General features: G+C 41.6%; 6 protein-coding genes across 18 annotated transcripts; 2 read left to right on the forward strand and 4 right to left on the reverse strand.

Moving 5' to 3' along the window:
- Nucleotides 1–1065: 1065 nt before the first annotated feature.
- LOC115727404 (protein FAR1-RELATED SEQUENCE 1-like) lies at nucleotides 1066–5830 on the forward strand. Of its 11 annotated transcripts, none has more exons than XM_048281032.1 (10): nucleotides 1066–1142; nucleotides 1481–2446; nucleotides 2615–2755; nucleotides 3592–3668; nucleotides 3823–4211; nucleotides 4306–4436; nucleotides 4503–4565; nucleotides 4953–5015; nucleotides 5108–5152; nucleotides 5272–5830. In XM_048281032.1, exons 5-10 carry the CDS (start codon nucleotides 3872–3874, stop codon nucleotides 5371–5373), a joined length of 744 nt encoding a protein of 247 aa, XP_048136989.1. In that variant the 5' UTR covers nucleotides 1066–1142; nucleotides 1481–2446; nucleotides 2615–2755; nucleotides 3592–3668; nucleotides 3823–3871; the 3' UTR covers nucleotides 5374–5830. The 11 variants fall into 11 exon arrangements, 6 of the variants coding, with proteins under 6 accessions (XP_048136989.1, XP_048136986.1, XP_048136984.1 ...); XM_048281029.1 differs by having other exon boundaries at nucleotides 1481–1686; nucleotides 2275–2446; nucleotides 3592–4211; XM_048281027.1 differs by having other exon boundaries at nucleotides 1481–2507; nucleotides 3592–4211.
- Nucleotides 5831–7027: 1197 nt separating this feature from the next.
- On the reverse strand, nucleotides 7028–9972 carry LOC115727433. 2 transcript variants are annotated; one of them, XM_030657664.2, is made up of 7 exons: nucleotides 9750–9972; nucleotides 8900–9065; nucleotides 8492–8554; nucleotides 8345–8392; nucleotides 8194–8247; nucleotides 7645–7711; nucleotides 7028–7319 (listed from the first exon to the last, which is right to left on the reverse strand). In XM_030657664.2, the coding sequence occupies exons 2-7, from the start codon at nucleotides 9044–9046 to the stop codon at nucleotides 7198–7200; spliced, it is 501 nt and encodes a 166-aa protein (XP_030513524.1). In that variant the 5' UTR covers nucleotides 9047–9065; nucleotides 9750–9972; the 3' UTR covers nucleotides 7028–7197. The 2 variants fall into 2 exon arrangements, with proteins under 2 accessions (XP_030513524.1, XP_030513516.1); XM_030657656.2 differs by lacking the exon at nucleotides 9750–9972 and having other exon boundaries at nucleotides 8900–9292.
- A 1512-nt stretch (nucleotides 9973–11484) lies between these two features.
- LOC115727543 (cytochrome P450 704B1) lies at nucleotides 11485–14265 on the reverse strand. The gene is made up of 6 exons (XM_030657769.2): nucleotides 13929–14265; nucleotides 13474–13689; nucleotides 13009–13305; nucleotides 12523–12909; nucleotides 12214–12414; nucleotides 11485–11773 (listed from the first exon to the last, which is right to left on the reverse strand). The coding sequence occupies exons 1-6, from the start codon at nucleotides 14247–14249 to the stop codon at nucleotides 11594–11596; spliced, it is 1602 nt and encodes a 533-aa protein (XP_030513629.2). The 5' UTR covers nucleotides 14250–14265; the 3' UTR covers nucleotides 11485–11593.
- A 460-nt stretch (nucleotides 14266–14725) lies between these two features.
- LOC115756292 (NAC transcription factor 29-like) lies at nucleotides 14726–16422 on the reverse strand. The gene is made up of 3 exons (XM_030696000.2): nucleotides 15963–16422; nucleotides 15553–15827; nucleotides 14726–15425 (listed from the first exon to the last, which is right to left on the reverse strand). Exons 1-3 carry the CDS (start codon nucleotides 16294–16296, stop codon nucleotides 15090–15092), a joined length of 945 nt encoding a protein of 314 aa, XP_030551860.1. The 5' UTR covers nucleotides 16297–16422; the 3' UTR covers nucleotides 14726–15089.
- A 3619-nt stretch (nucleotides 16423–20041) lies between these two features.
- Nucleotides 20042–21960, reverse strand: LOC115727518 (methyltransferase FGSG_00040). Of its 2 annotated transcripts, XM_030657747.2 has the most exons (2): nucleotides 21789–21959; nucleotides 20043–21752 (listed from the first exon to the last, which is right to left on the reverse strand). In XM_030657747.2, exons 1-2 carry the CDS (start codon nucleotides 21903–21905, stop codon nucleotides 20130–20132), a joined length of 1740 nt encoding a protein of 579 aa, XP_030513607.2. In that variant the 5' UTR covers nucleotides 21906–21959; the 3' UTR covers nucleotides 20043–20129. The 2 variants fall into 2 exon arrangements, with proteins under 2 accessions (XP_030513600.1, XP_030513607.2); XM_030657740.2 differs by having other exon boundaries at nucleotides 20042–21960.
- A 1400-nt stretch (nucleotides 21961–23360) lies between these two features.
- Nucleotides 23361–25103, forward strand: LOC115727533 (mitochondrial uncoupling protein 3). The gene is made up of 2 exons (XM_030657759.2): nucleotides 23361–23819; nucleotides 24196–25103. Exons 1-2 carry the CDS (start codon nucleotides 23433–23435, stop codon nucleotides 24736–24738), a joined length of 930 nt encoding a protein of 309 aa, XP_030513619.1. The 5' UTR covers nucleotides 23361–23432; the 3' UTR covers nucleotides 24739–25103.
- The last annotated feature ends 1034 nt before the right edge of the window (nucleotides 25104–26137 follow it).

Below are 26137 nucleotides of genomic sequence, written 5' to 3' on the forward strand. Positions count from 1 at the left end.
CTCTCTTTCGTGTTGCATAGATGGGCCTCTCCACGTCATCACGGAAAGACCCATTCAATGGACGACACGTGGTGCGCTAATTCCACCTTTCCTCCTCCCTCTGATTACAGTCTCTCTCTCTCTCTCTCTCTCTCTCTCTCTCCTGCGTCTTCTCCCTCTCTCCCTCCTTTTGAAACTCTCACGACACACACTCCTCTCTCTCTCTCTCCTCTGTCTCGCAAAATCGAACGACGACCACCACTCGCCGCCGCAGAGAAAGATGTTCGCGTCCGTGCAGTCGTGGCTCTAGCAGGACGGGAGAGAAAACAACAAAGAGAAAGATGTCAGCTGCTTCGCTTTGCTCTTCCACGTTATAGTCTCAGATCAGTGGGCTCGTAGGAGGTCTCTTCGTCGACCGAGCAATGTCGCTTTCACCAGGGACTGCCTCCTCCTCCTCCTTAGTCTTGGCATTGAAGTTATGGCTGCTTTTGTCGGTGGAGCTAAAGTTTGGAAAGGTGTTCTTTGAGAGCGTAACGTTCGTTTGGAATTCGAGATTGTCTAGTGCTTAAATCTGTGTGGAAATAGTATAACCTTAGGGAAGTTGTTTCGACGGGTTTCGATGTAGACATTCTGGTTGGAACTAAGCGAGTAACGAAGTGTTTAGCAATTCGATCGAGTGTGGTTCAGGAAACGAGGTAAAGTAAATAGAATCAGTTCAATTTCCTTTTCTTTTCCGGCAGTGTAGTAAGAGTGTGACGTTGTTTGCCGTGTGAAGAAATTTCTCAGTAACTATCTTGAGGATTTTAGGCTAAGATTTCCTTTTGATGACTTGGATTGAAGTTCAGGCGTTATGTATTTGTGAATATGCAAAGCTGAATTATAATACTGAAGGTCCATCTGTATTTGTAGTGATTGATTGACCGTTATTTTGGCCAATAACTCAAAGTAGAAGTTTTCTGCGAGTTTCTCTTCCTCTAGCTTCGTGATAGTACTAGTGATAACTGCGCCAATCCTCTGTACATCATCTGCCCTTGCATTACTACAAATGCAGTCTTTTTACTGAAATTTGGTTTCTGTTATCTAGATTTGAAGTCTGGGAGCTAAAGCTGGAGTTATCCTGAACCCCCATACCCCACTAAGTGCTATAGAATATGTTCTTGATGGTGAGTTTACTGTTTGTTCACTTTGGTCGTGAATTTTCCTTTTTTTTTGCACACTATGTTCTTATTATCTCTTTCCACTAAGTCCTGTTTGGAAAATTTTGTGGTTTCCATAGCTCAGCACAACATAATGTGCATTTGGAGATGCAACAAATAGATTGCTATACCTGAGTTTCATAACAAATTTGTTTAGTCATGATTCATGTTCTGGGTCTGGAACGATGTACTGTTTCTGTAGTTTTCTGCATGTTGCATCCTTTATGCCTTTGTATTGTGTTCTCGAATACTCTATCCTAGTTTATAAGTTGGATAACTCTCTAACCTTATGCTTGGTTGTACAGCTTCTCTAGTAACAAAGGCTTGCGCGTAACTTCTTTGCCTGCATGTCCTCTATTTTGGGAAAATGGTGGCTTGTCCACTGGTGATAAAATTGCCATAGCCATAGCATGTCTTGTTGTGTTCTCTGTGCTGCTTTTGGTGCTATACATATGCTGCATAAGAAGGGGGTGGAAGGATTATGACTTTGCTCTACCTCATGAATTGATGTGTAAGTTGATGTTTGAAACCACTGTTTTATTATCTTACATATATTTTCTCTTTCGCACACTATGTTCTGCATGTTCAAGCTAACCATTTTCTGAGGAGAGAAAGCTGGATCTGCTTGATATGCCTAACTGTCTTATTAAACCAATTTATCTCTTCGCTTTGCACACTGTGCATGATACTCCAAATATGCTGAGAGACATACAATGGCTGCAGCTTCTTGCTTAGCATTTCTGATTGTGTTTATCAAATTATATGCATTTTTCTGAGGATGTCAGAACTTCTATTTTTCAGAATCACTATAAAGTGCGGATCTTAATTCTTCCAGGCTCAGATTGAAATGTTGTCTTACGGATGGAGATGGGTTATTTGAGTTTTATAACAGCAATGCCAAACTCTTTGCATGCGTTAATTTCTGAAATTTAATGTTTGAAGATGGCAGTTATAAACTATAATTTTTCCCACACCTTTCTCATCGTCAAAGGAAGCTTGCTTCTTATGAGCTTGTTCTGTTGTTTGTCTTTGCTGATTATATCATGCTAATGAATTTGAGGATTGTGTCTCCTACGGGGATGAATTATACTCAATGCAGGGGTGGAGACAGCTTTGGCCAACTTATTGTTTGCTCCTTAGCTTTTCGACATTTTTCTTTCTCATATTGGGCAAGAAGGTTGGTCCTCTGTTGCACTTGATCGCTGGTGCTGCATTGCTCTGTCTCGTGGAGTCTCTCCCTGATTCGCTTGCAAAAACTCAGGCTGACAAAGGTTCACTTGCGATTAGTTAGTTAATTCGCACATTCAAGGTTATCCGATGGCTGAATCAGAGGTAATCATATACTCATACTATGTGAAAGATATTTTCTTTCTCAAGAAATGGACGGGATATTATTTTGCTTGTAAAAGCACTTTGTTAAATATTTTTTGTTCTTGCAGCATGAATCTGCCCAACGTGATTGTCAAATTTTTTTGCACAGTGAAAGATCAAACTATTTAAGTGGGGGAGATTGTCAAAGGGTTCTGAATCATTTTCATTGCGTGCAAATGGAAAATCCAATGTTTTTCTATGCTATACAGGTAGATCAAGATTGTAGAGTGACAAATCTATTTTGGAGAGATAGTTTGTCCAAATTTGTCTATGATTGCTTCGGTGATGTGATGGTTTTTGATACCACATATCGTACTAGCAAGTATAACATGATATGCGCACCTTTTGTTGGGGTTAATCACCATGGGAGGAGTACTTTGTTTGGCTATGCATTTTTGTTGGATGAGACTGCGAATTCATTTACTTGGTTATTTGAGGTGTTTTTGAAGCCTATGAGAAATAAGGCTCCAAAAACCATTTTCAGTGATCAAGACCAAGCTATGGCAAAAGCCATTCGAAAGGTTTTTCCGAATGCTCAACACCGCTTATGCACTTGGCACATTGGGAAAAATGCCAATCAAAACATTCCACATCTTTACAATAAGCAGGGGTTTAAGGATAAATATTTCTCAAAACTTATGTATAGATGCAAATCAGAGGATGAATTTGAATCTACATGGAGGAAAATGGAAGAGGAGTGGGGCACTAAGAATAACGGTTGGCTACGGAGGTTATACGACCTAAGACATAAATGGAGTTCGGCTTTTGGTCGTGATATTTTTTCTTGTGGTATAAGATCAATTCAAAGGAGCAAGAGCACTAACAATGTCTTCCAACAATTGTCGACTAAGATTTTAACCCTTGTAGAATTTGTCTATCACTATGAAGAACTGCTAAAACAAATGAGAGAAATTAAAGTTCAAAATGATTATAATTCTCGTGGGAAACCCAAATTACGGATTTTGCACAATATGATATTAACGCATGCCACTTCGGTGTATACTCGTGCCATTTTTAAAAAGTTTAATGAAGAATTTTTTCAAAGTACCGCAAAACAGATTTCGGGTGCTGCTTTCCGTGGGTTGGTTTGTGAATACACTCTCAAGTGTATGGGGATTCAAGGTGAACATGTTGTCAGATTTAACGCTGCGGATTTTTCAGTTTCTTGTGATTGCACATTATTTGAATCAAAAGGGTGGTTGTGTCGCCATGCTTTGCACGTGTTGAATATGAACATATCGGTTTCGGTCATTCCATCTTTCCGTATTTTGAAAAGATGGACTAAGGGTGCGAAGCAAGGGAATGTGAATGATGAATTTCATCAAATGTCACCGGGTCGATCTACATTTGATCGATTTTCCACGTCAATGCGAATAGCTTTTGAAGTGATGAGTTTGGGAGCCGAAGATAGAAATACTATGAGAATAGTGAAGAAGAATTTGGATGCGACGGTAGCTGAAATTTCATCATATAAATCAAGTGTGGTTGTGACGGATGATGCTAGTGATGATGATAGTAATGAGACTTCTTTGTGTGAGATGTCGATATTGGAACCCCTTCAAAGGAAAGGGAAAGGAACAAGCTATGGAAGGCTTAAAAGCTTGAGTGAGAAAAAGAAGAAAAAATCTAAGAAAGTAATACCTCCAGTGCACATAGAAAGTCAAGGTGAGTGAGAGATAGTTTTAGTTAACATGTTTAGTTGAATTTTATACTTGTGCTACATGATGCCTGTCAACATATTTACTATTTTGCTATGGAGAGTTTGTTGTCCAAGCAACACATAATGAAACTCATTTACCAAATTATTCAAGAAATTCAAATCAGATTCGTAATGCCTTTTGTCCTAGCAACAATGGTGATCCTAGAGTCTATCCAAATTTCCATAATCATGTACGTCCCTCTAAGTTCAACATTTGTATTTCGATTCCGCTAATTGGGTCAATTTTTTTAATATAGATGCAATCACCGTATATCATGCTGCCAAGGATTATGAATGGATTTTTCCCAATCACTAGTCGGGTATTTAGAAGTCTGGGTTCTTGTTCTAATGTTTGACTGAGTTTTGCTACTATTCTAATGTTTATTATTAATGGTTTCTCGTTAATAGATGTTGGAGTAGCATGACCATAGAAGCATTTTGTTACATTCTACTAATGAGGTCGTCTTTTTTTTTTGTTAGATGCGACCACCATACCTCATGCTGCCGGGGATTATGAATGGATTTCACCCATACATTAGTCGGGTATTTATTGTGAGATCATTTTAGATCACGGTATTGTTTGGCTGAATTGTCACTATTCTGATGTTTATAGTATGATTTCTCGTTTATAGATGTTGGAGTCGCATAACCATGGAAGCATTTTGTTACATTCTACTATGAGGTAATCTTTTTTTTTTTTTTTTAAGATGCAACCACCATACATCATGCTGCCAGGGATTATGAATGGATTTTGCCCATTAACTAGTCAGGTATTTATTGTGAATATCATTTTAGATCGCAGTATTGTTTCAATTATTGTAAACTATTCTAATGTTTATTGGTAATGGTTTCATGTCAATAGATGTTGGAGGACCAGAATAGATCCCATGGAAGCATTTTGAGTCAGGTATAACTTGCCTTACTTGGTGAACCGAGATTATTTGAGATAATTTTAATGCAGGTACATTGTGTAGTAAGCTGTTTTTTTTTTTTTGTAAATAAATTATTAATTCCTTTGTACATGAGTCATCAAACTCTTTTCAGGATCCTCGGATGCATGAATTGAACAATCCCGAATGCATAGACAATGCACGGTCGCACCATAATTTGTCAGAAGGCAGAAGATAGCAGCACTGCCCTTGCTTTTTGTGCTTGTTAGAATTATCGTCTTCAGTGCTATTTGGGAAGTTTGATTGTGGAGTGAGAATGAAGAAGGTCGATCTTCCGTGCTTAGTTCGGAGGCGTTGGACTTGGTGAAGTTAAAGCAAGCGACATTGTTGAACTAGTGTACTCTATTCTTACCATACGATGGCTACAGCTTCTTGCTTAGCATTTATATGTTAGAACCGAAACTTACAGCGTGCACGAGGTTTTCCGAAGGTGACCATGCATTAATTGATATAGGTGCCAGAAAAGAGGAAATCCTTTAGTTGAATTTTACTTGAACGATGATCTTTATTATTCAACCTGCAACATAATGTACACTCCGTGTCGCAGCACTATTTTCGAGGTGGATGATCTGCGAGGCTTATAAGGTTGACAGCACTGGGTAGAATTGACCAGGATGTATCAGCATCTTCGACGGCATGAGCTTGAGATATTCCGCTGCCTCTGCAATCTTTCTGCGGATGAAAAGAAGAGATGTGGACGAGTTAAAGCGAGTGCTTATTGAAAATCTTAGATAGCCAATCCTGAGCACAGACAAAAAAATTCACAGTGAGTTGTCTTTACTTGCCATATTTAACACCGAGTCAACAAATCATGCATGTGATCTGTGAGTTGAGCCAATATGCGTTAACAGAAATAATGATCCGGTTCACTTTAGCTACAGAAATGTTTGCAGCCATGTTTAATACTAGGGTGCCCGGCATCCTTCCCTTGATAGACCAGAATGAATAAAAAATCCTTCTTTTTCGGTTAAAGCATTTGAACTTTGTGTTGGTAACTACTCTCCTGGCAGGTTCAAGCATCAATAGGCATGCCTTGTCACTTACTTTCCCCCTTTCCATCATTTTAAATGCGCTAGGGTCCCCAAAGGATAACACGCACTTCAGGGACTCGGGGAGGCAAATGAATGGACTTGGAGCATCCAGCAAATTTCAACTACTGGGAAACTTTAGTTTGGTTCTCCTGGGATGTCTTTGGAATGTCTCAGGTAAAATTGCATACTTCCAGAATTTGAAGTCTCGTGAATTGCTAACGAATTAGCACTGGATAATTACACCCAAAAGATCTTTAAGAAAACAACCTGAGATGTCCCTTTGATTCAGTTGGTGTAAACACTGACCGTCCTACGTGGCACGGCCAGCACTAATGTTGACAACTTTTGAAAATATTTTAAAAGCTTTTAATTTTTTTTTTTTATCTCTTCTCTCTCTTTTTTTCTTTACACTTTCTTTACTGTGGCCGGAGAGGATTGCGGCCCTCACTCGCGGCCGCAATTGTCTGCTTCATAGCTTGCCGCGTCATGTGGGATGACCGATATCCATATCAGCGATTTTTGACCAAAATTAGTCGGACAGAATAAATTGACACAAATTTGCATAATCGCAATATTAGGACCTTTTTTTTATGACTTATAATGATGCAAAAGGCAGGTGATGTACAGAGGATTGGGGGCAGTTATCACTAGTACGATCACGAAGATAGACGGAAGAGAAACTCGCAGAGAACTTCTCCTCTGAGTTATTGGCCAAAGTGATGGTCAGTCAATCACTTCATATTCTGTGGGTGCCGGCCTTCAAATGACACTGATTCAGCCATGTGAAGAAAATTCAAGACTAAAGGTGTACTGATATATGTCTTGCCTGCAAATACTACAGGAGACCGTTGCAAATACGTCTCTCCGGTTCATCGCACATCAAAGGGCTTATGGAGTTCAACTGCCTCCTGTTTGGTTCCCATTATGTCGACTACAAAAGGGAAATGAAACAACGGTTCGACCAAAATGATTCAGCATAGAACATCATGCGGCTCGTCTTGACAGCCTTTCTCCTCCGAAGAATGATCTTTCTCGTTACCATCCTCTCCTTTGTGGCTCTCATCTTCTGGATCTTCGCTATGGTAGCCATTCCCTGTGACACACGAACAAGGGACTAAGAAAGTCACAATTACCGCTTTGAATTGAAAGAGGATGATTTTGACAAGTTGACAATCTGGTCCCCTCGTACCAATCAACCTACTAAGGTCATCTTGACCAGAAAACACATTTAGGACTACAGGAGAAAAATATTTTCTGCGCTTGGTTCTTCATACATGGAAAAAGTAAATGTAGATGTGCCTCCTTATGATTGCTCAAATGCCAGCAAAAAACTTCATGCTCTTGTTTAGCGGTCAACCCTCTTGTAAAGGATGCTATTTTGTCTAAAGGATCGGTTGACAGTGCTAATGTGCTTTTACCTTCATTACCATCATCTGCAGGTGCATATGCTGAACGCCTTGACCTTCCTTGGTAATGTGGGGTGGGCTGATTATAGCAAAAGGATAAAGAGAAGTAAGAAGTCGAGAAACTAACTGTAAACCTATTACAGCATGACAAAACTCGACGTGTAAAGGGAGCAAGAATATCAACTATTATCCAGGAAAATTGAGGCCGCACTCTGAAGGTTCAAATAAGTATTTAACCCTGCAGATACTAATACGTAAGATCATGCATAAATTCCTTGTTTGGGATACATGATGTGTCATCGTTGAAGGAAAATCCAGTAACCATGGCATTCATCGAGCAAACTACATATGACCTGTTCTCTTTCCTATCTAAGACGTGATCGGAGGTCTCAGTCCCGGTACACTATGAAATGCTTGGTCCTCAACATATTTTAAAACAACTTCAGAGATTTTCAAAATGCACCGATAATGATCTACACAGGTGCATGCCTAGACCCATAGGTTGCAATTCTGGTAGATGTTCGGCATACAAGCTGCAACATTAGCATAAACGTCAAGTACCTGCAACTTGGGTCGGAGAGCTTCAAGTGGTCCTTTGGGCTTCTGTGCTCCTTGCTGCAATATCGGTCAATGAGAATATTAGACATTAGAACCAACAATCCGTATTCATCCAAAGGTGATATTTGAAGAAGCTTGAACGACTTATGAGTACCTTACCCAAAGCCCAGTCAGCAGAATCAAAAAAAGCATGTTCATGATCCTGGAGAACACATTTTTTCAGTGGATGCTAGTCTTAAAATTGCTGGAGTACATCATTTTGGAGAACTAAAGAAGTGAAAGGGGGACAAACAAAACATACCTTGGAAATCAATGGAGGCTTCTTTGGTAACAGGCCCCCATACCTTTTCTTGATTATTTCCTCCTATAGAAGACATACTTAACTAGATAAAACAGTCCACGCAAACTTTACCCAAGACCAAGATCCAAAAAATAATGGAATGGAAAACAGAGTACATTCTATCGACCATCTTTGCGTAGGAAACAACTGGTACTTTTCCCTTGAGAAAATAAAAGAATGAGGGAAAGAAGAAGGGCATCCACAACTGAATCGTATTCTTAGTGCACTTAACATATCATCACAAATTTTTGGTCTTTGGAAAAGTTGCATGAACTAAACAAAGTCAAATATATTATCTTCAACCTGTACAAGCATCCTGGGCATGATCCTCAACTAAATACAGAATGCACAGGTAGCAATCAGTCATACCTCCTCCTTTGGGGAAGGCACGGCATTCTCATCACCTACATCTGAATCTATCATGTCTTTCAAAGCACCTTCACCATCGACATCATTTTTGGGTGTACAATCAGAGAGCACTTTGTCCCGTGAGTCCTCAACAATTGTGCCAGACATTTTATTGAACGAGTAATAGCTGCAATGATGAAGCAGATGATACCCAACAGTCAGGAAAAACACGAACATCATAGCGACACAGCAGAATAATCAATTTTCTGTCTTTTCAAGCTTCGATACCATTAGGGAAAACGTTCCTCCAATTACTGACTCACCACTGACCCAAGAGAAATAAGAAGACAAATTTTTGGGAAAGAAAAGAAAAAAAATGTGAACACAGCAGCATCAAGCTAATATCAAAGAACCATACGGGTGTACAGAATCGAAAACTTTCCCCAGGATTAACTTAGCAAACCAGTTTGCACTATCTCTGACGATCCAGCCTCTCTTACTAAAATTTGAAAACACGATCCGAGCAGTGAACCTTCTGACTCGGACGAAAGATCACTATGCCACATCATGGGTCAGCCTTATGTGTCGTTTCACATCTGATCCTAGAGCATCCTGCTATGAAATTTCACCTTCTTCTGCTTCGATCTAGAAAATCACACGCTTTTTCAAGCCTATGCCACACTAATTTTCCGGTCACGTCGTAATTAGGCTCTTCAGCTAAATGGGGTTTGTACCCGTACGTCAGCAAGGAACAGCAAAAGTTCACCTCCAAGCAAAAGAAAATCTTCGGAGCTTGCAGGAACCACCGAATTTCTTTCGCACTAACACGTTTGTTTGCTACTTGCTCAAACGAAACTAGGAGCGAGATTACCTGATTAGAAAGAGCTCCAGCGAGAAGTCGGGGGCGGAAGATTGTAAGGATTCGAACTCGAAAGCATTTGAAATGGGAAGATGAAGAGCATTGACCCGGGGAAAGCACGAGAATAAGATGCTTTCTCTGCCTGAATGCCACGCCACGCCACGCGCATTTATCTTTCAGATTCCAGCGCGGGATTTCGCAGGATGATTGATGACGTCACAGAACTCGTCATGGCCACTTGTCACAAGGCAATACTTAAAGATCAAGCCCACTTCATGAGCAGGCAAATATTTTGGAGAGCTTTGACAAAGGACTTCAGCCGAGCCCAAAGCAGCTTCCTTTGAGCTTTGAAAATTCGTGGATTGCATGCACATACAATTTTTTTGGCTTCCAACTTTGCCCGTGCTAATCTTTCATAATTCCAAAAATGTCCTTACCTCACGCGACTACAGGCGAGGGTTCAAGCCCCCAATGAAGTTATATTTGGCTGCCGGCCAGCCTCTCCTGAGGTTGTCGGCAACGGTCACCTGGGCGGCGGCTGGCGAGACTTCAGTTGAGGCAGGTCGGTGGCCAACTAAGTTCCGTTAGAAAGGTTTTGTTGTTTTCGTGAATGGTATTTGAGCCAAAATTGCTTCTCAAAGTATTTTTAAATTAAACTTTACCAAACGCTATTTAAATTTTGGAAAAATTTCACCTAGAGTCCTTTGCATTTTCCCAGAAGCTTGCTCCTAAAGTGTTTGCAAAAGCACCTTAGGCTCCTTTTAGCTCAATTGCCACTAGCAGACAGAAAGTGTTTAGAGAAATCTACTAGGAGAGAATGTGCTTCTATTGTCCGAATGTTGGATAATCATGTTCCCAATTAGATTGGACAATTTATAGGAATATATGCAGTGAATTTCACTTAGATCACATTCAGTTTAGAAGGTTTCGTGATTTTTAAGGTAAAATGAATTCTAGTAAACTTTTCCTAGTTGCAATAATAACAAAATGTGAATGCAAAACAATGATCAAAAGAAAAGGAGAAAAAAAAAACCTTATTTAAGTTTATATTATGATTAGCTCATTTCAATATTAATAAGTGATTTTTTTTAATCGGTAATTATTTTAGCCCACGTTAGACTTTGACTTTGATTTGGAAACTAAGCTCACGAGGGCTCCTGTGTCGGAATTTAATAACGAGGCGGTACATATTTTTTTTGCCCCAACTAGCAGGTCCAGCTTAAGAAGGTTCATGTCTCGTTCATACATTTGCCCGACTACCGTGTTAAGTTTATGTTCATTGGGCCTTCCGTAATTATACAAGATCTCTCTATTTACAAACGTTGATCTCATCTATCATTTGACGGTAAAGATCTATTCCTACAAGCTAATCTCACTTAACATCTAATTGTGAAGATTCACACCCTCTTAAATCCTAGTCTCGGCCAATTCCGTGATAGGCATACATCTTGGTGGATGTCGATCCTTATATCATGATCAAATGTTGGAGATTGAGTTCTAACTATCCAATCCAACGACTCTTCTTTCTCTGAATTGATGACTTGGCAATTCGTTCGCGACACACACATTAATCATCAATCTTTTTCTCATAAATTGCTCGTGTGTTGAGTATCCATTAGGACTGTAAATCAATTCGATCTCAAACGAGGATCTAACATTTAACTCCAATGGTGCATTGCAATGAATTGAGAACTCTATATTATCACTCTTCTGGGCGGACAAATGACTTTGTCCTGAAGCGAACCATTGACCATGGAGTTGTACTGAGTAGGATAGTAGATGTAACAGCACCTTAGGCTCCTGGAGCCAAACTAAAGCAACAGAAGCCAGTGAAAACTGAGAAATGTGGTATTGGTTCAAGGGCGTCTCGCTATGGTCAGCCTCAGGCCATGCTTCATCGACAGGATGGTCATCATCCTGTACTCCACCGGGTGGTTCGGCACCAGCTTGAACTCGTAAAACCGGCACAGAATGGCCAGTGCCATCTTCATCTGCAGATACGCCGAGTCCTTCCCTAAGCATATCCTCGGCCCCGCCTGCATAGCGACAAAGAAACATAAAGCATCCATCGAATAAAGATCGTTTGTCCTTCCCTATCAGGACTTGCTTTTTGGTTACTTTGAATAGTCCGACTGAGTTTTGAATATCATGAAAATCTTCTTCTTTTTCACTTGACCCTCGTCCGCCTTCGTGGTTTTTTTAAGTTAAAATTATTCAGAATTCCTGTCTCCGGCAATAACAATTTGATCGAAACAAGCGGTGCTCATAACAGGTTCGTCTCGGTAAAATGACAGCTAAGGCAAAGATCACACATTGCAGCATGTTAGGACTGATAGGAAGACAGATCCTGGCATCACACTACAGTTGCTATGCCTGATGACCATGCTGAATCATCCCTCGAAGGCTTGAACTTAACATAGGCCAGGCTCATCATGAGCAGCTGTCATATATTGTCTCTCAGTCGCCTTCGATTTACCTGAAATGCAGTGAACTTGAACGGAGAAGCATTTTGAAAGAGCCCCTCCTTCAGCCACCTCTCGGGCTTAAACAAAGCGGCATCAGGACCCCAATTGTACTCCATTCTTCCCATGGAGTACGGTACATACGTCACCATCCCTCCCGCTTTCACCTTCGTCCCATCAGGCAGTACGTCGTCCTCCAACACGCCCTTCGGATCCTGCGGTCAAGTTTTTGTTTCGTGAGACAGAAAAACAGAACCGTCATCTCTCTGTTCTGAGCATATACTCATGAATATTGTACTTAAAATGAGAATTATCATGCATGCCTGAGGAACCGCTGGATACAGGCGCAGCGTCTCTGTGATCGCAGCATGTAGGTAGTGCAACTTTCCGAGGGAGTCGTAGGTCAATAGTTTTGCGAATTGCGAGACTCTCCGGTTGAATGATTCAGGGTCGTCCATGCTGTAGGGAAGCAGTGAGCCCTCTTCTTCCCTTGCTCGATCTCTCTCCAAATTTTCAAGTTCTGAATAGATCTTCTCGGCAATATTCTGATGGGTCATTATCATGTATATAGACCAGGAGAGGGTGGTTGCTGTCGTGTCCCGCCCAGCAATCACAAAGTTCAGGACGATGTCTCTGAGGCTTTTGTCAGTTAAATTGCTCTCCAGATCGTCACCTAGCTGAATGAATCTCGACAGTAAATCATGCTTCATCTGTAGTTTTCATTCCATAGATCATTTTGTCATTTCCAAGTGAGAGGACAAAAGAAGAGTACTTGAACATCGAGAATCTGGCGGTTTATGTTTATTTACCTTTGCATCTTCACGAGACTTGTGAGCCGCTTCTACCTCGGCTTTCCGCTTTCTAATGACAGAGTAGGTGAAATCATCAATCACTTTGATGGCTCTGTCAAGAAGGGCTTCTGACCCCACATTCAGGAATTTCTTGATCCTCCAGAGGGGATCGATGAATCGAAAGGTCACAATTATGTTTGCTGCATCAAAAGATTGAGCGAAGCGGTTATCTGGTAAATCCGGAGCCAGAGTTCCTATTTCGACGCCGAATCCCACTTTGCATATGGAGTCCAAAGTCATCCTCATCAACAGTTCCTAGAAACGAAAAAACTTCGCAAGCTTTGTTAGGCTTTGATACAGCAAATAGGGGATATTTCAGCGCCACATGAATCGAAACTATTTCATTTTGATTCTGCTTTATTGTAGGAACGGATCTGTTGTTGAACAGAAATGAAGTTTTTCTCAAAAAAAACCATTATTCACCTGCATGTCCACCTCTTTGTTGCAGAATGAAGCTTGACTTAGGATAGAAGAAAGCTTCAGACTATATTCTCTGAAGACCACAGTGCTAAAATCCCTCAAATTCTTGGACGCGAATTCGAAACTCGCGGTCTTCCTTTGCTTCCTCCAAGATTCACCGTCCACATTAAATATCCCATCTCCGAGCAGAACTTCCATGTATGAATGATAAACTTTCCCCTTCAGCAGCAGATAGTTAACCTCCTCAGTACAGATGATAGTAAAAAATAGGAAGGAAAAATTGAGCATGAAAAGATAAGAGAACAACCATCTAACGCTACCACCACCAAAATCTACGCAAATCTTGACAATTTGAAAGCAAAAAGTGCTTCCTTGATGCATGAACACTATTTAGGTGTTAAAAATGAATTTCTCCGACGAATAAGTAGGAAAATTAAACACCTGAATCAATGTTATACCTTTGGATAATTCGCAAAGTTGGTCTTCAAGACATGCTCTACATTTTCCGGATCTGCAATGTAAGTATAGGTTGTAAACGGCATAGGTACCACGACAGTCCTCAACTTGGACAAGTACTCGACTAGCCAATCGTGCATCCGCTCGTAATTCATGAACTGCTCGATCGCTGCCCCTACCAGCGGCCACATCTTTGGGCCAACTTTATTTCTCTGGTTCCATCTGTGGATAATGATCCATGACACAATGACACAAATAGAGATCAACCATCCCACATGTACATCTGGGAGATAATGTGCTGATGAGAGATCATCGGCTTCCATTCTGGAACGGCATAGACTGAAGTTGCAGACATGGACCAGCTTTTATAATGTGCATAGGAAGTAGGTTACAGCTTGATAGTTGGACAGATATAAAGATGGTGGATTAGCTACTGCGTGAAAGCAATCTTTTTGTGCTCGCTTCGCAGGAAGCTTAGGTTCAAGAACAAATCACGTCTTTTGAACCCGCAACCTAACTTCACTCAACTTGTGACAGTAAAAATAATTGATAAACTGGTGCTACTTAATAGGATATTAATAAGACGTGCTAAAGCAATTGATGGAAGCGATACAAGATCGCTGGAGCGAACGGTACCCTCCTTTGCAAGTACGAGTTTGTGCATTATTAGTTGCCTGTGAACCACACACAGATAGCTTCACCTCTTGATTATCCTCCTAGACTGATCTGAATAAGCCGAAAAGATAAATATAATGAACAACAGAAGTGCTTCTGCGCTGCTCTCTTATAACAATACCACATTCCATTGATCAATCCATGTCAAGTCGTCAACCCGGTATTCCTTGTCTCTTCAATTATACAAATGAACCAGAACAGATGCCATGCCACACCTGCTAAAACAAAGTACAATTTTGCTTTCAATTGTAACTACTGCATGGAGTAAACTTGTCATACTTGGATGCTATTACAGGATGGCTAAGATTTTCAAGAAAATTTCAAAATTAGTTTACATGTACGTATGCTCTTAAGTAGACAAATTTCACAAATTAAAAGATGATCAGCACAATCCTCCGTTAGTTTACCAGCCTGTGAACCACAACAGTTACACTGCTACAGAACTTGGCAGATCTTGCATGGCTTAAGAGATTGTTCTGATTCGATCATTATTTCCCTTGATCTGCATAAAGGCAGGACATTCCGTTTCCACGGAACCGAAGTTTCTTCTCAGCATGATAGGATTCACCATCGCCGATGATGTTTTCGAGACCGAAGGCTGGATGGTATGAGCTCTCTATTAGAAGCTGTGAGATGGGACCAAAGTAGTCCAATTGCAACAGATCATGAGTAAGTGAGCGAGTGCTAGGTAATCTCATCACTTGCTCGTCACTAGCCTCACTGATCACGGTTCGGTTACTTCGGCCATAGAAGTCTTCCACTTTTTGATCCGAAGTTTTACTCGAGTGCTGCTTCTTGTATATCCTGCATAGGACCCAATCCAACTGAAACGCAGCACATGAAAGAGTAAGTGATACAGTCAAGTTTATCAAAGGCCAGACTATCCATCGTACCAAGTGATTTGAATTTTGAAAAAGAAAAATCCTGAACAATTTTAGGATCAAGGCTTACTGTCATAGAGCGATGCTGCACGTGCCTTCTTGAATCAGCCAAACGATACTCGTGCATGATCCAATCCGTTTTTAATCCCTTAGGCGGCCGGCCCTCGTAAAACACAAGGGATTTCTTCATTCCTACATGCTTAGACCCGCTATAGATCGGCTTGTCAGTACCCGTGGCTTTCCAATACCCTGACACCGCCGCTCGGTTAGGACGCGCCCCATTTGGATACTTTCGGTTACGCGGGGTGAAGAAGTACTGTTCCTTCTCACCAAGTTCGGCTTTTTCTACAATCCATATTGAAAAACATACTCAGTACAGCAATCACAGGTACTGAATTCTGATAGCAATCACTGACGTTTTCTCCATATTAGCTACAAAGAAACTATGTCAGACTTCGCCTCATCGACTTAGGAACTAACCAGGCAATTGCCACGGGTCGAATTTATAAATATCGACTTCGGAGATGATGGACACGGGGCATGGCCTGGACATGGCTTGGTTTTGGAGGTAATACACGATCAGTTCTTCATCTGTTGGGTGGAATCTAAAGCCAGGAGGGAGTTTGTAATTCATCGCAAGCTCTTGACACTTAGAAATTGGAGCAGAGTAGAGTTTGATGCTGAGTGTCTTCGCTACAAAGAGGAAAGCAAGGCCATGGCAATCGAGAGGGAGTGCCCAAAAGAGAAACTGAGGTGCTTGAAATCTTCTGCATGAAGAAGGCCTCTCCTTATATCGATGGTCCTTTTTCGTCATCTTGTGAGATTTGCATGGTTTTGATTGGTGGTTCCTTGGACCCACCGGTCTCACTTGGTGGCTCTTTGTCACGGTTGCATAGGCCAGACAAAAATCCTCGTACGCTCTCTGATCGGGACTACCATTTTTCTGAAAATTTGTCCCTTCTGTGAAGTGTGTGCGTATGTATAAGTTCACAATTGTGACAAAAGGTAAGATTAAAAAGCCCCTCGGGACGCTTTACGTCCAATCAATCATTCCACAAAGGTTGTATTCTCTGTATTGAGTGATTGAACGATGGCGTCGGATGAAGTGAATCTTGTGCTTATAATTACTGCTGCTCCATCCATATCCTCTTTTGTAGGCCGTGACTAAAGAGATTAGCTCGATGATCTCATGAGCACCATCATCTAATCCCACAACTTGGATATCTAAACTAAATTGACTTTTGACCTCGTTTTTTAGCTGCCAAAGAAGTTAATCGAAACAATAGTACTGTGATTTGACTAGTGACTTGTTAAAAAACCAATTAGATATACAACAATTACCAGTTCCCATAAGCAATGAATATTGCGCACATTTTGTAGTCGGATCAAGAGATTGCTATTCAAGTCACCTATCTCGATGAAAGCAGCCATGCCATACTAGAATTTCCAGCTTTCACTTCACTGGAATTTTCTTCAAATATTCATTGATTATGAAAGGGTAGATCACATGCTACCACTCTCTAAAATGATCTAGCAAATCTCAAAGGAACCCATTTGAATGGTTTGCAAATCCAGGATGGAGGAAAGCTGAAATTAGCAATTGTCTTGTTAATCGATAGACGAGTGCCTATTGTTTTTTGTCAATTCAATCAAATCATTCACGAGGACAATGAGAAATTGCACTATCATCACGAGATTTCGTACCCCATCTTACGCTATCATACCACGACAACATTGGAGAAAGAAAGAGTGCACAAGGTGTTAGGAGCCTGCATAGCAGAAGTCCGACACTTCGTTTAGAACTCCAATTCAAGCTCCGTCAACGTATCCAATTAAGAACATTCATTTAAAAGTTTAAATTAATAAATTATGGATTAATTAAGATTTATCAATTATTTTACATCATATCAATTTTTCAATGTTAGATTTTTTTTTTTTAACACAAAGTACACGTGGAAAGAGAGAGTAGGGATCTTTGTGCACCCGCTAGAGTATAGTTTCAATGTCTACATCAGATTAGGACAAGGTCGCAAGCGGTTTCCTTGAATAGGTGTGCTGACGTGGCTTTCGTCGGACTTTATCAGATGCCCGTGTACCTGCGAGGATAAGATAAGAACCACAGAAATTGCAACTTGCTGATTGTGTTTTTTTAACCGGTGGTTCTTATCAGGCCATCTCATTGCCGGGACCCACGTTGACTACAAACAACAGCAGCTCTACGGAAAGTGGAAAAACAACTATATATCTAACTATTTTATATATAAAAAAAAAGGACCATTTCGACCCAAAAAAAAAAAAAAGGAGAGACTATGAAAAAGAATCTCACTAAAGATTCCGTTTGTTTCGCAAAGAATGAATCGTTTATAAAAAACATTTTTTGAAAATTTAATTTTCAAGAAAATGACTATATTTTTTTTTGTTTGATTGAAATATGAAAAAAAATAAAAAAAATATTTTTTGCTGTTTTTTTTTTTGTTGGAAAAATATTTTTTGCTGTTTGGTATGTAAAATTGAATTTAATTTTCCTTTACGCACTTCATTCAATAACTTTTTGTTTTTCTGTTTTTTATTTTTATTTTTTATTTTTTAAAAAATTGAAATTTGTAATGTTTTAATTATTTATCTTTTTTCCTTTTTTCTTATCTTTTTTTATTTTTTATGTTTTTATTTTTTTTTCGATTACTGTTTTCTGCCAATCGCCGACCACGATGACGGCCGTCAATCGACCCATAGCGAGGCTCAACCTTGGTTGAGGTCGGCGACCGCGAGCCCGGCCTAGCGCGAGGCCGACAACGCCTAGCCGGGTCTCGATCGAGCCAATAACGGTTTGCTCGGCTAAAGGGGCTTGGCCTTGATCCAAGTCAACGACAGCTTGCCTAGCCTCGGTCGAGGCTAGCGACGCCCGGCCTCGCCCGGCCAGCAACCGGCAAAATGAGAAGAAGGGATACTAAAAAAAAGAATAGAAAAAAAAGACAAAAAAAAAGAAAGTAATTAAAAACAATTTCTCTCCAAAAAATAACAATAAAATTTTCAAATTTTGAAAAAATAAATAAATAAAATTTAAAAATAATTATAAAGAAAAAATATGAAAAAGAGAGGAGAAATGAAAAGTGAGGAAACGTTTTCCTCTTCTCAAAAGAATAAAACATTTTCCTCACTTTTAAAGGAGTTTTTTTCATAGGGGAATTTTTTTTCCAGGACTAGCTTATTTCTGCCCCCCAAACGCTAGAAAATCCTAGCGATAAAGTTTTATGATAAGTTATTTTTCGTGAAACAAATGGAGCCTAGTTAAAAAAATACAAGGTACAAAATTCGCAAAATGCAAAAATACCTCGTGGTTTTTGGTAGGGGTGAGCAAAAAAAAAAAAAAAAAACCAGGGATTCACCCGAACCGAAGCAAATCACATCCAACCGGCTAGTTTTGGGTGGTTCCCATCGAGTACCGGCTCGATTCCCGATTTCAATTTGTTGAAACCGGTGGGCATTAGCCCGGTTCTCGATTTCAGGTGGGAATCACTCACCCGGACTAATCGAACCGGATCTATTTATATATGTATAAATATGTGCATATCTGGAACCAACCCATCTCCACCTCAGAAACCTTGTGCGCAATTCTCATCATTGTTGATCATTTCTTCTTTCTTTTGTGTTTTAAATGTCTGTTTTTGTTCTCTTCGTTGCCTTATAAAATAGAGTCCTTGTCCACACACTCCTGGAGCAAGTATTGAACGAATCAACAACGCCTCCATCACTAGCCCGTGACTTAGCCCTGTGACCTTGATCTGACTCCAGACCATCGTCGGGACGAACACCAACATTCGTGTGGGCTCTAGGAATGACTTCATTGATTCATTCGCGTATAGTCTTTTTTAATTGATGTTGGTGCTCGGTTCTCGGTAGGATCGGTTCTTTAGACCCACTTGAGAACCGGACCGAGGGGATGGCTTATGATTCTCATTTTGCGGAACCGGTTTCTAACGGGTAGCTCTCGATTCTAGGATGAGAACCACCTATCCTAAAACCGATCACCCTTAATTTGCAGCAATATCTTGATATATCTATTGTACAGCCATAATAAATTATAGAAACATCCGATTTACCAATTATCTATAAAAAGGAATCCTCTCTTGAAAAACTTTAATCCTCCAACTACCTATTACTAATCCTCAATCTCTCTTTCACCCTTTTACCACGACACGAGTACATCATTTTTTATGACCGTCGGCGTCGACTCGTCACTCGACAACATTGGTAGCAAAACGCAAGAGACTAACAAATGGCGTGATTGTGGCGGCCAAAAGAGAAGAGAGAGCCAAATTTGGTGGTCTAATTGACCACATTTTTGTCATGGGTGTGGATCAATTGATGATATCTTTGAATTTCGACCATTGGATCATCACATTCACACATTGATGTCCCGTTAGGAGATGTGTTTCTCTCTCGAGAGTTAAGGATTTTGGGGAAGAAAAATCGAGGGCCTGCTATGCCATGTATGGCCCATGGTTCGGCCCAAAACAAATGTCCCCTTCTTGGCCCAAAACAAATGAAATATTTATTCTCAATTGGCTTCCAACATTAGATAGTTGGAAAAAAAAAAAAAAGGAACAAAAAGAGAAAATTAAAAGTGCATTGATAATTCCCAAAATGTCAAAGCTCAATTAGACCCCTCAATGCTTGTTTCTTGACCACCTTCCCATAAATTCCCCTTCCCAATTTCAATGCCTTCTCCATCTCCCCAATCACCCCACCACCACCAAGTCCACCACCACTCCTGCTGCTCAGTTGCTCCACCAACACCTTCAGCACCCTCTCGTCGCTTCCCGTGGCTTCCGCGACGCTGTCCACCACCGCCTCCGCCGCCGGAATCCGCCTCCCCCACTTCTTCACAGACTTCTCCGACGCGTACGTCTCGCTGTACGCGGCCCAGAACGACGCCCTCAGGTACCCCTTCTCTCTCCCCCTCGCGTTCCACCTCCTCATGCCTTCCTCCAGTCTGTACACGACCCCTCCCACGTCCATCCCGCCTTCAAGACCCGCCTCGATGTCCCTCAGTTCTTGCTTCGATCGCATCTTCTCCTCAAACTCGCACCGCTTGCAAGAGCAATCGAACCCCCACGGGGCCGCCGCCTCGCGGCGCTTCTTGGGTGGCTGGAGCACGTCGAAGTAGGGGAACGTGAGCTCGTCCCCGGCTTTTACGTCCCGAGAGGTGACGACCATCAGGTGATTCCCCACGTGGAGCCTCCTCGCGTTGGGGCAACATGAGTGGTTGACGAAAGAAGCGAGGAACCACAGCCCCACGCCATAGTAGTCCTTGTTCCTACCCATTACCTTAGCTGAAATCGCATCCTCCACAAGAGAGTTCACATCCAAAATGCCCAAAATCTTGTTCATGTCAAGCTTCTCATTTGGGTAGTCATCTCTCTCACTTGCCTCTGCCCTGAAAATGCTCAGATCTGGAACCTCAAGACCCTCCTCATCTTCCCCTGAAGACAGAGTACTGATCAGGTGACGGGTTCTGCGGCTTTTCGAAACACAGCCCGCTACTCTGTCAATGAAGTTCTTCCACATGACCAATTGCTTGTTCTCCCCCGAGCCCGAATCTTCTCCCATCACTATCCCTCTCTCTATCGCGATAGCTCTGGTGACCAGCACCACAGTCCCGACGTCGATGTTCTTCGTGGCGAACAGCCCCCTCCCGCTTATCTCCGATTTCTTGATCAGCACCGGCCCGATGTACTCTGCAAGCTCGGGAATTTCTCTGTGGAACCCGCTCGCGACCCAGTCAGACAGATCGAAATTGCCTGTCCGGGATTGGTACTCGAGCATCTTGCATTTCTCCAAACACGCATTTAGAGTCCCGCAATTCCCGTTCGCCTGAGCATCCAGCGAAGCCGCCGACTTGAAGCACTCAAGGGCAGCCGAGTACTTGCTGAGGCTGAGCAAGATCTTACCTTTGCAGACCAAGGCTCTGAAATGGGAGCTCTCGATCGCGAGCGCCTCGTCGCAGTCTCTTAGCGCCTCGTCAAGGGATCTCAGCTTCGAACTCGCGTCGGCTCGGTTGGCAAGGGCCAGGCAGAGGGATTTCCGGAGCTTAGAGAATTTGTCCGGGTCCGATGCTCCGTCGGTGCTCGAGAGGTGGACGCGGCAGAGATCAATGAGCTGGGAGTAGAGGCTGGACGACTCGGCCCACTGCTCGCGTAGAAAGAGCTCGTTGGCTTTCGACCTGAGCTCCTGCAAGAGCTCTTCCTCTGCCATGAGCATCTGCTGTTGCTCTTCTCTCGTTGTTGTTCGGTGAAACGGGATCACTGCTGCTGCTGCACAGAGTTTTTCGTGTTGTTCCTGTTGGGGGTTGAGGTTGTGGAGCGAGGACTCTCTTGAAATTTTGGGGTCGGGTCTGCTGTAACGGTCGACATTTGGTTCCATATTCTATGCTTTTCCTTGTCCGACGTTTCTGTAACGCCAACGGCTATCGGGGGATTGTGCTCCTCGTCTTTATTTTATTTGTTTTTGCTATTTATTACCATTTGCTTTTTTGCGATAAGATTTGTAACTCGTAATTATCATATTCTACGTAGCCTAGGGGCCTAATGGATGAGATCAGTCGGCACGCCTCGATATTCAATCTCAAGTCTGGTCCGTAATTTCTCGAGCTGAAGTTTTCAGTCAGCTCAAGCACCGATTGTATTTATTCTTAAACACGATTTAAGCTTCGAATTTAATCCGGCGCTAGACCATAATAATGTATTTGATATGTAAATAAATCAGCTACGTCTTGAACGGCTTAATTGGTTCAAACCGTGTGCACAATTAGCAAAACAAGATAGTATTTTCGCGATATTAAGTGCACGAGTCTGTAGAAGATTTGAACTGATAGTAAGGGTCATGGAAATCCCATAACAAGCAGCAAATTACCCGTTCGAAAATTTTAAGGTCTCAAAAATTTGACTTTCATTTAAATTTATACTCATGGCCATATTTTTTTTCGGGTGCAAGATATTGGAGTTTCAATCTACTTAGCTAAACATACGTTTGCTTCACTGAAAATTTCATATTGAAAAAATCCAATAAAAATTATTTTCATTTGTTTGATGATTTCGAGAGTGATTTTCTTCTTGTCGAAGGAGGAAGCTATTTTTCCCGATCTAAGCTTGTTTTTTTCCTTTCATGAAAAACGTTTTCCATAAATTGGTTACTTTTTCATTGTCAAATTACCGAAAAGTTGGAAACAATTTTCCTCCAAACAAATGGAGGAAAATTTTTAAATAAGGACCGAAATTGCTCTCATTTTTTCAAATAAATGCATAAAGTGGTCACGATTGTTTCAAATAATGGCTTAACCTTGCTAGCTCGTCAAGGGTATTTTTGTCACAATACAATTTTAATTTAATAAATTAAGAAATACAAAACCTAATTTTTTTAAAAAAAAAAAGGAAAACATCTCTCACTTGTGGTTGCCGCCCAACAATAGATGGGCCAACGGCGATGGTCGCCCACCGGAGGCGAGGTTCAGAGAGCCACAACCTCTCCCATATCTAGGCGAGGGCCAACGACCCTCACCCAAGCAAGAGGGCTGCCTCTTGCCTGTGCTTATTTTTTCTTAGTTTTCTAATTTTTAGAAAATAGATAAAGGAAAAAAAAAAAATGATGAAAATATCCATAACCAGCTGGTGAGAGGCCCCCTTTTTTACGCTAGCCATTCCGTGCCATTATTCTAAATTGTATCCACTTCAAACTCTTATTTGAGAAAATGAGAATAATTATACTATTTAAATACATTTATGTCAATTTTGATGGAATTGTCACAAAAAAAAAAAAACGAAAAGAAATCGATTTTGAAAATTGTCAGTTAATACTAATCAGATATTAAAAGCCTTCACTGTACTCTGTTCTCTTCGGTTCTCTGCTCCCAATTTCACACGAACCGGAGTCATCTAGCACCACCGCCAACACATGGCGGCCGCCACCACTACCAGCGAGCGAACCAGCGCGAAGATCCTGCTCTCTTCGCTTTCGGCCATGGTCGCTGAATCGGCCACATTCCCCATAGACCTCACCAAGACGCGCCTCCAGCTCCACGGCCAGTCCCTCCCCTCCTCCTCATCCTCCACTCGCCCCACCGCCACCACCGCCTTCCGCGTCGCCGCCGACATCGTCCGCCGGCAGGGTCTTCTCGGCCTCTACCAAGGCCTGTCTCCCGCGATCATCAGGCACCTCTTCTACACTCCGATTAGGATCGTCGGTTACGAGAATCTGAGGAATGCGGTTGATGCGGGCGATCGGTCCCTCTCTCTCCTCAGCAAGGCTCTCCTCGGCGGAGTTTCTGGAGTCGTAGCTCAGGTAAAATTGCTCGCTCTATCGTATTAATTGGATCGAATGGTGATGAGCTTTCACAAGACGCCTTTCTCTAGCACACACGAGCTCTGACGTGAGCTAGAAACAGATATACTCTGATCAACTGAGAGCTGTTCGATGCTTTCAGTTTAAAAAAAAAATCCTGTCTTGTTTTAGACTATTATTCTTATGCTGAACTGTCTCTATGGTCAGCGCTCCTACTAGATGCATTTGTATGGTTGACGATTTTATTCTATCTATAAGCTGTTCAGAAATTTGTGGTGCGATCAGCTCATGGAATTGTCATTTGGGCAAGATTTCATTCGGGATATGCAATGGTTTCAATTTAACTGTGCTTTTCGGTATATGGTTAGTTGTTCAGGTTGTGGCGAGCCCCGCAGATCTTGTCAAAGTGAGGATGCAAGCCGATGGTCGTATGGTTAGCCGCGGTCTTCAACCTCGGTACTCTGGGCCTTTGGATGCTTTCAGGAAGATTGTACGTGAAGAAGGTGTCTCAGGGCTTTGGAGAGGGGTTTTTCCGAATGCGCAGAGAGCATTCCTTGTGAACATGGGGGAATTGGCGTGCTACGATCAGGCTAAGAGATTCGTTATTCAGAATCGAATTGCTGAAGATAATATATTCGCCCACACCTTGGCATCGATCATGTCAGGTCTATCAGCTACAGCTCTGAGCTGTCCAGCTGATGTGGTAAAGACGAGAATGATGAATGAGGCAACATACAAGGACGGTAAAGCAGTGTATCTAAGCTCTTATGATTGCCTGGTGAAGACTGTAAAATTTGAAGGCATAAAAGCTCTTTGGAAGGGCTTTTTCCCGACATGGGCGAGGCTTGGTCCTTGGCAATTTGTGTTCTGGGTTTCTTATGAAAAATTTAGAACAATTGCAGGCATGTCATCTTTCTGATGAATTTGAGCGGTATCTTTTGTCTGCGGTCACTTTGCATTGGGTGCAAGGGTAAAAGTATGGTCAATTTGCCCTAGGTAGTCATAAGTTATCATCACTTGCTCTTCACCTTGAAAATTTGTCTGATGAATTACAGGTGTAGCCAACAAGGCAAGAACAATGTGATAATAATCCATTTCAGGATTGCACTAGGGAAAATGGTGGAGATGGTCATCAATGTTGTTACTTGTTTTTGGCTTTTAAATGGATATTGAGATTCCTCTGTTTGAAATCCCTCTTCTCTCCATATTCCCGACACTAACTTATTACGACTTCTGTCTTGCTTCAAAGACATTTCTTATACGTCAACATATCGATCTCTGTCACCCTTCTCCTGAGACCGAAATTAGAAACTTTAAAATGCTGTTTATCTTATCCAGTCTTTTATCTAAGAGCTGGGATATGCTTTATCCTTTGTTGATTAGGCTATGGTGTGGTAGTACACACGGGTCATAGAATTCAAGACTCCAATTTTAGCATGTGAAGCTCATGCAGTAGTAGTAGTGCCTGAGCATAGCCATTTATTTCCAGACACTATGCAACCTGTTGTTCCGGTGATTGTTTCGGTGTCTTAATTGGTTTCCAGTGTTCTATGAAGTTTCTCGAGTTGTTGGAATGTGATTAAGAGGATTCTGTTAGCCAGGGCATGGTTGAGTTGGGCAACCTGTTCTCATTCACCCATCTGCGATGGTTGGTTCATTTTCTGGATGATATGCTGTCCCAATGGGTGCATTTGGTTTGGCTTTGGAAATAGGCTTTCGGGCTTTAAACATCCTTGGGCAAATGCAATTCTGTTTGGTGAAAAATCTTGGAGGGTCACTGGGAAAAAGCAGTAGGGGTTTAGCTCCAGGCTAGCGAGGAGGAGCATTCAGCTTTCAGCTTTCTCGAGATGCAAAGCCCCGAATTAATGAATGTTTCTAATTTTCATTCTCATCCTCACTCACTAATCATAATTCCATGTTTACCCTGAATTATGATTTTGCTGGGTGTAAATTGTTTCACTCTTTAGTGGACTGTAATACCCGGTAGGTTGTAGGATATTTATATAGTTTTTTTTGGGTTCTTGTCTTATTGCTCGATTACGCGTTTATTCCAGGGTGCATTTCGTGGCGCTCGGTTGATTATGTGTGTGATGATCAGATCTGAATCTCTCTCTCTCTGTTTTTTTTTTAGATTAAAGCTTGTTTAACGGATTTTCTGGAAATGTTGTGGCGATCATGCTTTAAGTATATGTCACTCTTCCGGTTTGCGCTTGATCTGAGAGCTCCAAGCTCGCCAGGGAAATCTCTTTTTTGGTGATGATAGTGCTTCCTGATCTGCAGGTTAAAGTCAGTTCATTTGGTGAATTGTTGATCTTGTC

Source organism: Rhodamnia argentea, chromosome 6, assembly GCF_020921035.1.
Source record: "Rhodamnia argentea isolate NSW1041297 chromosome 6, ASM2092103v1, whole genome shotgun sequence".
Lineage (NCBI taxonomy): Eukaryota > Viridiplantae > Streptophyta > Magnoliopsida > Myrtales > Myrtaceae > Rhodamnia > Rhodamnia argentea.